This window comes from Leuciscus leuciscus (assembly GCF_965113295.1).
Source record: "Leuciscus leuciscus genome assembly, chromosome: 3".
Lineage (NCBI taxonomy): Eukaryota > Metazoa > Chordata > Actinopteri > Cypriniformes > Leuciscidae > Leuciscus > Leuciscus leuciscus.
This window is the reverse complement of record NC_138727.1, coordinates 48,956,350-48,968,065: the sequence shown is the minus strand read 5'-3', so window position 1 is coordinate 48,968,065 and position 11,716 is coordinate 48,956,350. Positions and strand designations below refer to the sequence as shown.

At 38.7% G+C, this 11,716-nt stretch overlaps 1 protein-coding gene across 1 annotated transcript; it reads left to right on the top strand.

Moving 5' to 3' along the window:
* Positions 1 to 9,362: 9,362 nt before the first annotated feature.
* Positions 9,363 to 11,348, top strand: LOC309495576 (uncharacterized protein). Its single transcript, XM_082165356.1, has 5 exons — positions 9,363 to 9,655; positions 9,936 to 10,424; positions 10,905 to 10,974; positions 11,061 to 11,099; positions 11,179 to 11,348. The coding sequence occupies exons 1-5, from the start codon at positions 9,499 to 9,501 to the stop codon at positions 11,246 to 11,248; spliced, it is 825 nt and encodes a 274-aa protein (XP_082021482.1). The 5' UTR covers positions 9,363 to 9,498; the 3' UTR covers positions 11,249 to 11,348.
* Positions 11,349 to 11,716: the final 368 nt, after the last annotated feature.

The window sequence follows — 11,716 nt, the reverse complement described above, 5'->3', positions numbered from 1 at the left end:
AAAACGCATGTTATTCTGCCGGCAGGCCAGTAGTTGGCGATGTCACTTTGTAAAATGTAACCCAGACCGCAACATTGTTTCGGCCCAGATCCGGCCTATATCTGGTACATGTGGTGTACCAGATGTGGGCTGGATCTGGGCCGACACTATGTTGCGGTCTGGTAACACACATGCACATGACATCACCGTTTTCATAAATTCACATTTTTGTAGTTCACACAGAGACGATAACAGTATTGTTTTAAAAAAACGTACACTTTGAAAACGGACAAAACGCATAAAAAGTTTCCGTTTTTAGTTGACACCGGTGTTGTGTAAACGGCCCCTAAATGTGAAGAACATTTACAAATTCTAAAGAACCTTTTTCCACTACAAAGAATGGAAAGGTTAATGTAATAGAATTCATTGAAACACTGATGACATTATTTTTAAGAGTATTGAGGAAAGGCCATAAAACAGGTGGAAAAATACCAGATTTGCATTGAAGGAAGGACCCGAGCCAGAGAGCCCGTAAGATCACAGAGACTTGAGTAAACAACCAGCCAGAACACACTACACTCTTAAAAATAAAAGTTCTTTATTGGCATCAACAGTTCCATCAAGAACCTTTAACATCCATGGAACCTTTGCATTGGACACAAAATTCTTTGGAAAAAGGTTATTTAGATTATAAAAAAAAAATGTCTTCACAAAAAAAAAAAAAAGGTTATTTTAAGAACTATTAATTGAAAGGTTCTTTGGGGAACCCAAAATGTTTTTTTCTATTTTTGAGATCTTTATTTTTTAAGAGTGTAGGAATAATTTAGCATTGAATTGCCAGCTTTTGCAAGAGCAAACACCACTCATATTTTCTTCAGAATCACATTTCTAAAAATGTAGAAAACAAAAACAAACAAAAACATTTACACATTAAAGTGCCATTCATGCATAGCATACACCTAATTTATGCTGAGCACGGTTTTCATTTCTGATTTAAAATTCATTTTGATATTTTTGGAGGGTAATGATGTCATGAATCCAAGCCAAACTCTTTCCTCACACCAGCCAGATTTTGCAGAGTGTGTTATCCTGATTGTGTAACCAAGTGTTTCTCCTACACTTGAATGACTAAGATGCACAACCATCTGTAGACAAGTGGACATCTTGTTCGTTTTTGAAGCTTGATAGACATTGTAACATTGTAGACATTGTAGATTTATAAAATCTTTCTTTTTTGTGTGTGTTTTTCCCCGAAAAATGTTTTTTTCAAAGACACTAGGGTGAGTAAAACTGTATTGTGATTTTGGGGAGAGCTCTAATGAAGGCGAGAGACGGTGCGGGTCGATTACTCAGTGTTCCTGCAGAGGAGGAACGCGGGAGGTCAAGGTGTTTGAAACAGGTGCGTCAGCTCCTCGGGGAGTATCGCTGTCTGGCCTTCTCATCCCACACCATCAAAATAATCACACATTACGTAAGAGCATCTTCATCACCAAAGATTTCAGTCACAACTCATTAATCACAATGCTTTACCTGAACTTCACACCACAAGGTCACCAAGACAAGGCCTTTAGAGAATGTCACTGACTCACTTACAAAGTGAAGGGACCAGCTGAGCCAAAATAAACGACTGCGACTAAACAATATATAAATCAATGTCAGAACGCCACTGCATTAGATAACTTATCAAAGTGTATTTTATTTTAAAGAAAGAAGCACAAGCACTTTTGAAGCTGAATGTGCAATGTCGTAGACGTGTAACGTTCAAACAGATGAATAACAATCAGAAATAACTTTTCTGGCCTTATTAACTGAAAGTTTAAATAAAGAAGAGGGATATATTTAAAGAGTTGTGCACATGCAGACTATAAATCAATGCAAACAGCCCATAAAACACACAGACACAGGACAAACAGAAGCTGTTCTTGAGATTGTTACCAGCGATAAACACACGGACAACATCAGATGATTTGCAGTGTGTGTTTGCTTTCCTCTGTGAATGCAGGGAAGATGATGAAGAAGAAACGAAGCAATGAGCCATGAGAGGTTGAGCATTATTAGTGATTTTACCACTTTAGGTCATTTACGGTTTATAGACAACATAGCAACTTGCCTCAATATTAATGTGCGGTTAAAGATGTGTAATCACACATATACATTATGTATATATATATATATATATACAGCAGCGTAAAGAGTTTTGGTTTCTTGATATGTTGTAGTGTGGCAGAGAGGGCTGATTTTTGCTACACCAGGGCTGTTTATTAATTCTACGAGCTTTAAGAAGTACAGAGAGAAACTAGGAGATTCAGAGAGATAAACTAATTGAATCGGTGAGTAATCCTTCTGCTTGAAAATGTCAAGTGTTCTTTTGTGCTTGTGTGTGAGTGGGATTAACATTGCACCCTGTCAACCCTTACTGAACTGCAATTACAAGAACCTTTACACACACACACACACACCAAAGAGTCATAAATTACACAGTAAATCGAACCTTGAACACACAGAACTTCAGCAAGGTCAGCTCACTCGAGTAGGGATGTGTCACGATCCACACCTAATAAAACCAGGGAAGATCCAATAGCAGTATAATCATTTATTAAGGGTAATCCAAATCGTAGTCCTCCAGGCAGAAATCCAAAATCCAAATAGAGCAATCCAACATGAGACACAAAAACAAGAACAGGACACAGAAGTGGCGTGATATACAACAAGGACTCCGTAACACATACTAAAACAGACAGGGTATAAATACACAGGTAAATGACAATGCTAATGGGGAATTGGCTGAGTGTAATAATGAGTGACAAGGGACAGCTGAGTGCAATGAAGAGACAAGGATCATGGGGAATGTAGTTCGAATGTGACAGACACTGTGGGGAAGGAGGACATCTAGTGGTGACCCAAAGAACACAACCCAGACACTGTGACAGGATGTGCCCGAAGCCTAAGTCCGAATTCGGAAAGGCACGGAAAATGAGTAACACGTTCTACGAATCCCTAAAGGGACAAGGTCAGGCTTGCTGTGGTAGTCGGTTACATTCCAGTATATCAAATTTCACTGATCACGTGACGAGAGTAAGGAGATGACTGACAGGACGATGGCGGAGGATTTGGTGCGCAGCAGATCATGAGCGACATTGACAAATATCATAGACGAAAATAGACAAATATCTTACTGGTATCTGGTAAAATGTGCGGTCAGTGCCGCCACTCCCTATAAAATGAATGCTTGTAAAACAAGACTATACTTCTGCAGTCTCTATCTCTTTTGTTCATCAATTTGTTTACTAAAAAATGTAAGCTAGTCTAAACTTGAGGTGCTACTTGTGCACTATTCTACGTTTCGTAGTATAAATAGTGAGTATTGTGTTCACACTGAAAATTCCAAACAGAAAAAGTGCACTTTAAATACCCAGAAGATGCACTTAACCGAAAAAAAAAGAAAAAAAAAGAAGTGGAATGTTAAAGGGATAGTTCACTTTGAAATACATTTTTGGTATGTTTTAGCTTACCTCAAGGGCATCCAAGATGTAGGTGTCTTTTTTTCCGCAGTAGTTTCAATTTTGATATTTTTAGGTCAAACCGTTCTTGTCTGTCAGTCATATAATGCAGGTCTATGGTCATTATCTCAAAACACAAGCACAGAGTCCAAATTAAAACAATTCCCCGTCGTCCAAATTAAACAATTCCCCATCGTAAGTACACATTGATGGCCTAAGACACGAAACGAGCGGTTTGTGTGAGAAAACGAACAGTATTTATATCGTTTTTACCTCTTATACGCAGCCATGTCGAAGTGATCTGATCTGACGTGTACGCAGACTGGTGCATATAGATATATACACTAGATGTCGCCTTAAAGACATTCGTTCTAATGAACTGCCGTAGACAAGGCGACATCTAGTGTGTGTATATCTATGCACCAGTCTGCGTACACGTCAGATCAGATCACTCGGACATGGCTGTGTATAAGTGGTAAAAACGATATAAATACTGTTCGTTTTCTCACACAAACCGCTCGTTTCGTGTCTTAGGCCATCAATGTGTACTTACGATGGGGAATTGTTTAATTTGGACGACGGGGAATTGTTTTAATTTGGACTCTGTGCTTGTGTTTTGAGATAATGACCATAGACCTGCATTATATGACTGACAGACAAGAACGGTTTGACCTAAAAATATCAAAATTGAAACTACTGCGGAAAAAAAGACACCTACATCTTGGATGCCCTTGAGGCAAGCTAAAACATACCAAAAATTAATTTCAAAGTGAACTATCCCTTTAAACACTTCATACACTCAACTGCTTTAGTTACATAGCGAAGGGGAGGATATCATGACAAAATAACTTTATAAAGTTCATACTCTACACGATTGAGTACATAGTGTATAAGTATAGTCATTTAGGACACAACTTTGGATTTGATTTAAAATCTGACTGACTGTCTATTCAGTCTATTTGTGACACGAGTCTATTTGCATACTGAACTGTGATTGGTCTTTAGTCATTTGCATCCATTTAACCTCTATCTCTACATTGACTCAGAAAAGGTGGTGTCACGTGTTATGATTCTCTTCATCGGCGACAGAAAACACGGCAGAAAAATGCCATACAAGCACTTCTTTGCTCAAATAAATTACAAATAATAATAATTCATTTGCATGAACTGTCAAGCAAACCAGTTCACTTAGCCTTAAGAGAGAGAGAGATCGCATTTTTCAAGAGTATTTGGCACACTGCAATACCATGTGAAGCTACTACTCTGCAACTCATTAAACAAGCAGCTTTTATTGGAAAAGCTACCTTTCTGAAAACAGCTGAACTGCTGGATTGCTACCGAAAAATGTGATAAAGTGAGAAGCCCTGCAGTTTTTACTTACTCACTCCTCAAGTTTTAATTCACTCAGAACCAAAGCCTAAAACCTAAAATGACCTGAAACTTTAACTTCTTTTTCTAGCTTGCAAGCACTGTTTTTCTTTCTGCTAATGCAAATGTACTTCTCTTTGTCCACTAGAGGAATCAACACGTCTTCTGTTCAGCACAAGGCCACTCTGAACACAAGAAGCAATGATCAATCTAATGAAAACCCGGTTTTAATGAGAGATGTGTGCGGATGGAGGCAGCCTTCACTCTTACTGTGTGAAGACTCAGAAAACACATGCGTAATCCATCATCTGAATGGCCCAGCGAGCTCATCTTATGAATACACTCAAAACGCAAGTGTTGACACTGGCCTCCCACGATACTCAATAGATCAGAGTTTAAAAGCAGTTTCAGAATGTATGCCCAAATCATCTACTTTCTGTTCAGCCGGGGGGAAAAAACAACTAAAGTCTCTTTCGCTCAAGCATGTAGGCAACAGATGATGGTTGTTAAATTTGACATTTGCTTACAAAGTCTGTAGGCGTCAAACCTGCGTCTGCGAAGCATCTGACTGATGTTCAGCTTGATAAACTCTGCGTGCTCAAGGAATAATGCGGCAAAATATTTAAGTTCTGTCACGATGTGTCGCACCAGGTTTGGCATCAGTCAGGTTATCCAGCAAAGGTTGGGCCTGTTCTGTCTGCCAGGGCTTTTTACATATCTCAAATGAGGCAATAAGCCAACATTTAGTCTTAGTGAGCTGGTTTTGTAGTTAAAACTACAGTTATATGAATGTCTTTTCCAATTTGAATTGTGATTCCAAATTACCTCAATTAAAATCATAAATGGAATCAGAATTTAAAGGCATTCTGAATTCAGTTCCGAATGGAACCCTGCTAGAAACCACATTGCAACTAAAAGCCGCTCAGAACACCTTAGCAACACCCTGGCGACCAGTTTGCTTTTCAAAATGCCCTCAAAAACCCACTGGAAGTGTAATTGTATTATTCTGTCTGTTCGCTGATGTTGTAAGTATCTACAATATGCATGCTTTTGAAAACATTCTTTGAACATCATTCTTCGAGTTGTCTAGATGAGATCTTGAGAGATTCAGGGTATGTTTACAGGACAACGATATGCTTCCAACGGAGACGTTTTTCCTTTGAGTTTTCCGAGTACAGATGAAACCATTGTCAAAACGATCCGCGAAAATTATTAAAATCGCTGTATTCTGCTGCCAGGCCATTAGATGGCGATGAAACACTATTCATGGGTTTCATCAGGTCCCTTTCCACAGGTGTATTAATCAAGCACAATGCAGTCTGCATTCATAATCTAGGTGCTTGATTTTATACACCTGTGGAAAGGGACCTGATGAAACCCATGAATTGACTGAACATGTAATACGCATGCGTATGACCTAATCGTCTTCACAGATCTGCGTTTTTGTTGTTTACACAGAGACCGTTTTCAAAAACTTGCACTTTGAAACCAGTTTTCAAAAGTTTGCATTTTCAGGCACTCAAAACCCTGTTGTTGTGTAAGTGAATGGCCAAAACACATTAAACGTTTCACATTTTTAGTTGAAAAGGGTGTTGTGTAAACAGCTCCTCAATGTCTTCTTTTTTCTTCAGTTGATTGTGGCTGAAGTCAGTTGTAGTTTCTGTTTTTGTTGTTTCTTAACATCAGGTGTTCGAATGTTTGAGGAACATTATTATACTAACCTTTATATGACATTCTATTAACATTAAAGAAACTGGACATAATTATGTTCTCGGAATGTTACAAATCAACATTCCTAGAATGTCGAGTTGATAATAAAAATTAAGTTGAAAGAATGTTTCAGGAACACGTACTAACCTTTTAAATAAAAAAAACTTTCCTCGAACATTAAGAAAACTGGGCATTTTAACATTTCCATGACCAAAACAGAATAATTTGGAAAAAAATTCTTAGAAAGAAAACATCGTTCTGCACAAAACAAATGAATCATTTGGGACTGAAAAACATTCCAGAGCTGGATAACATCGTCATGAAAGCCTCTTTAACGCTGCACTGTTGTCACAAGGAGGGATTTTGTAAATGTTAGAGGCAGTAAAACCAAAACTATAACAGTTCAGTTCTGTGCTTTGCTGTCAAGCATTGTACCAAAACACTCAAGGAAAGAAAATGTGTTTGCTGTAGCGTGATTATTGACACTTTGCATTAGTGTTTCTAGTTTCTCTGTTTGAATAACTCACATCACTGCGTGACTATGTGGCTCTTATCAAAGTGACAATAAGAGTTTCAAAATGTGGAGTATTTAAACACCCCTTAAGTACACTGTCAAGGTTACAAAACTGAAGGAAAACCAAAGGTAAAACAACAACGAAAGAATGAAGCTTTTGTCACATAGGCTGACCTGCCTGTCCTAAATGTTGGTCTTGGTGTGACCAGAACACAGTACTGATATAATTACAGGTTCACTGATATACATATATAAGAACCAGCAGCAAACCAGTGAGGAATCTTCTCAACACATCCTCTGGTAAGGCTAGTGATGACACTTCTCTTATTTGAACATTTGATATTTAAAACATGATTGATTTGGTCTGACTGGCACTGGGTGTCCTCACGTAGCGCTTAATGACAATTTCGTTTGTTTTGATTCTGGAAGGTTTATGTAACATACTTTCTTTTTAAATGGTCTCTACATCTTAAAAAAAAAAAAAGATTCGGAGTGCTAATGTGTCAGTTGGAGCTCGTTTTTAAAGTGTTTTTCGCTCAACAAAGTGACAAAAAATTGAGGCTGAAACAGAGGAAAGCGTCACCCAGCGTGTCTCTCTGACAGGGGCTGATAGTGAAGCAGTTATGCTTCTTTCTCTCCTTATAAATGTGTCTCACGTCTTCAGGCACCTAAACATTTGCACACCTGCTACTAAAGCTCAGCGTGGCTTTCCTTTTATCTCCTCTCAGACACACTCAAAGCCCTTTTCTGGGCTTGAATTTTCTGTCGTTTGCGTGACACTGACTTTGCAACAACAGTTATTTCCAGTATTTTACTTAAGTATGATTTACCATAGGCCACTTTTTCCTAATCGTATTTCAGAGAGAGAAAAATTGTAGGACAGGACTTGATTAAGCCTGTTCACACCAAGAACAAAAGCTGTAAAGATATATTACGATAATTACATTAGGCAGCATGATATATTTATTTTCATTATAAGCACGTGCTGCAGTTTTGTCTGTCGCTTTAAATGCTCGAGCTCGTTACAGCAGGATGGATTCTGATTGGCTGTCAGTGTTTTTATTGTTCAAAAATTTTACTGATTTCAACAATGTCATTTCTCTGTGCCTTTATCGTTATAGTTGTTATGTGGAATTGCTATTCTTTTATATTTACAATGATTTATATAACTATATCTTTATATGATTTTTATAACTTTATCTTTCTATATCAGCATCCACACACAAACGGACGATAACATTGTTTATTATACGTGCTCCCCGCAGTTATGGCAGCTGTTGCTTTAAATGCTCACGCCTTATAGTCATGCGGATTGCCTGTCAGTGTTTTTATCGTTCATCAGATGGAAAAAACTTTCAGAAAATGATTCAAATGATGTCGATATAGCTGTGGCGTGAACTCCACTATTCTCTTGGAATGATTATTAAAGGGTTAGTTCACCCAAAAATGAAAATTCTGTCAGTAATTACTCACCCTCATGTTGTTCCAACCCCGTAAGACCTTCGTTCATCTTCGGAACACAATTTAAGATATTTTTGATGAAATCTGAGAGCTGATAACTTCTCCATAGGCTGCTAGGTGGCCCAAACTTGCTGGCCCAGAAAAGTTATTAAAGAGATCGTTAATATAGTCCAAGTGACTACAGTGGCTCAATCTTAAGTATATCAAGCGACGAGAATACTTTTTGTGCGCAAAAACAAACAAAAATAACGACTTTATTCCACTATTCATTTCCTTCTCTCTGGGCCACTAGTTGGTTCGCGTAGTGTTTTTGCGCTGCGCGTCATACACATGACCAGCGTCGGCCAATAGTGAGCCTACGTGGTGACGTGTAACACAGACGCGCTGCGCAAAAACACTTACGAGGCCCAGAGAGAAGGAAATGAATAGTGGAATAAAGTCGTTATTTTTGTTTGTTTTTGCGCACAAAAAGTATTCTCGTCGCTTGATATACTTAAGATTGAGCCACTGTAGTCACTTGGACTATATTAACGATCTCTTTAATAACTTTTCTGGGCCAGCAAGTTTGGGCCACCTAGCAGCCTACGGAGAAGTTATCAGCTCTCAGATTTCATCAAAAATATCTTAATTTGTGTTCCGAAGATGAACGAAGGTCTTACGCAGTTGGAACAACGTGAGGGTGAGTAATTACTGACAGAATTTTCATTTTTGGGTGAACTAACCCTTTAAGACGTTAGTCATTATCATTACAATCATTATTGCCCTTGTTATGAATGGTCTTTAAATTATAAAATCAATCGATTTTTACAAATAGTTATTTAATTATATTTAAATAGTTAGTTAGCATTATCCAAAAGCCTGTAAGTGGAAAAGAATCGTTTTTTGAAAGCTTACTGTTAAAGATTATATGAATTTCTGTATTTATTGATTGTGTCGTGTTTGATTCACAGCGTTCTCCCAGTGAAGATGTTGTCGGCGTTGGCTCTGGTTCTGCTGGTGTCCAGTGCGACTGAGGGACGGATTCTCAGTAAATGTGAGCTGAAGGCTCAACTCGAGGCGGCTCAGATTCAGGCGACTGAAGCCATGGGAGACAAAACAACCGTGGACAAATTCATCGCTAGACGTGAGTAGGCTAACTCTTTCTGCTCTAAAAATGACCGAAAAATCACAACACCACCTTAATTTGAATAAATGTGTACAAACAATGTCATTCATATGAAATCGCCAACTGGTAAAATAGTTACTTTTTCCTCTGAGACAGGGTTGAAAAGAAAATGTCTGTACCCAATAGACATAGAAAAGATTGTCTGAGGAAAAGGCCCAAATTCTCTCAAATCTCTCAAATCCCATTCATATTTTTATATTCAAGTGTCCACCAAATTATTTCCTTCTCTTTCTTTCAGTTGTTTGTAATGTGGAAAACATTTCCGGCTTCAACACCAGCCTCGTCACCAGCGTCCAGATCAACCAAGATAAGATCAGACCCCCGTTCCAAATTCCTCCCAGACCAAAAGACGAAAAACCACCAGCAAAAGAAGACGATGATGAGAAAATGGAAGAAGAACACATAATCCCTGTTCAAACACAAAGTCATCCCAAGGGAAGACATGGAAGATCTGTCCCTGAGGGCAAGACCTTTGAGAAACAAGGAGCAAAGGAACTTTTCTGGACGTGGCACCATGATCTGTTCCCAGAAAAGTTCCCCGCTGACTCGTCTGGAAGCGGCTCAGAGGCGACGTCCGAGGAGGACAGCTCCGGAGACAGCTCAGAGGAGGAGGAACGTGTAGATGTCATCGCATGGAACCTGTTGGGAATCTTCCAGCTGAGCGATCGCGTGGCTTGTGATTCCGGATTGAGTGGATCGCTAAACCTTTGTGGTCTGGAGTGCAGTGGTGAGTGGAGAACAAATAATACATATCCCAAATTCCTCAACAAATATAAATATATAATATATATACACAAAGTTCTGTCATGAAACTCTAGATGGTGCAGGCTAAAAGGTCCTCTATAGGGCACAGCTGATTGGTTCCTGCTGTATCAGTAGCCAATGAGCTTGCTGCTTTACGCTTTACATACTTGGTCAGCATATGCTGTTGCAGTTTGCAGTGCACTTTCAGAAACCCTTCACCTTTCCCAGCTCCACCTGTATAGATCTGCTACGGGTAATTCATGTACATTATATTGTACAGCAGCAGCATGTCTTACTTGCTCACAGCAATGTGTTGTGTATGTAACAGCAATATCTATTCCGCTAACACCAAATATATCAACATTGTCATACCCATTACAAACACCAAACACTCAAAGAGTTGTCATGAGATATATATTCAAGCTTGTGTTCATGTCTTCCTGTCTTTCTTTTACCTTGACAGCTCTCATTAATGATGACATCACTGATGACATCGCTTGCTTGAAGACTTTGGCGGGAAGCCACAGCAAGTTGTAAGTTTCACGCACGCAAAAGCAAGTGCACAAATGCACATATACGATCAGTTTCAGATTCAAATATCCAAATATCTTGTTTCTAGCAGTGGCTTCAATCCCAAGAAGAGATTCCTCGCTAAGATGTGAGTATGAACACCGTAACTGTTCCTGTGATTGTCTTCCAGCTCTGAGCTCCAGTACATGTGTATTTATGTGCTTCAGGTTGGCAATGGTTCTGGTGAAGGAGTGTCGCTCTGTCGTTCCTTCTAAGTATTTCGCTGAGTGTGCTTAAAAAAGCTTCTCCATCCCACGGCTGGAACGACCATCTTCACTGCTGAAGCCGTTTTTCAATCACATGCAGGAGATTCAACGGTTACATTTTCACATACTTAACGACCCAGTGAACTCAAAATTGGACCTTTAGGCTTTTAGATCATTTGTATGTTAATGTCCCTGAGAAAAAGAGAGAAAATTGAATTTGAGGTTATTATTATTCTTGGGGGAAAAAAAGTTTATACATATTTTTGTCCAATAAAATGCTCTATAGAAAGAAAATATCCCACACCCTAAAATATACATAAAGGCTTGTTTATGACAAGAAATAGCTTTTAGCAAGATTCAAACTCGAAAACAAGCCAATGCTTGGTCTCTTTAAGTTTTTATCTTCTCAAGGTTAGATGAGTTCATTTTGAGTGGCGTTTTGAATCCAGTAGCTTTCGAAAGTCTGGGGTCAGTAAGATTTAGTTTCGTTTTTTTAAAC

Bases quoted from the DNA above. Each gene is read 5' to 3' on its own strand.
- LOC309495576 (XM_082165356.1), top strand. From the start codon at position 9,499: ATGTTGTCGGCGTTGGCTCTGGTTCTGCTGGTGTCCAGTGCGACTGAG. The intron at 9,656-9,935 runs GTGAGTAGGCTA...TCTTTCTTTCAG, and splicing joins GGACAAATTCATCGCTAGAC to TTGTTTGTAATGTGGAAAAC. The intron at 10,425-10,904 runs GTGAGTGGAGAA...TTACCTTGACAG, and splicing joins TTGTGGTCTGGAGTGCAGTG to CTCTCATTAATGATGACATC.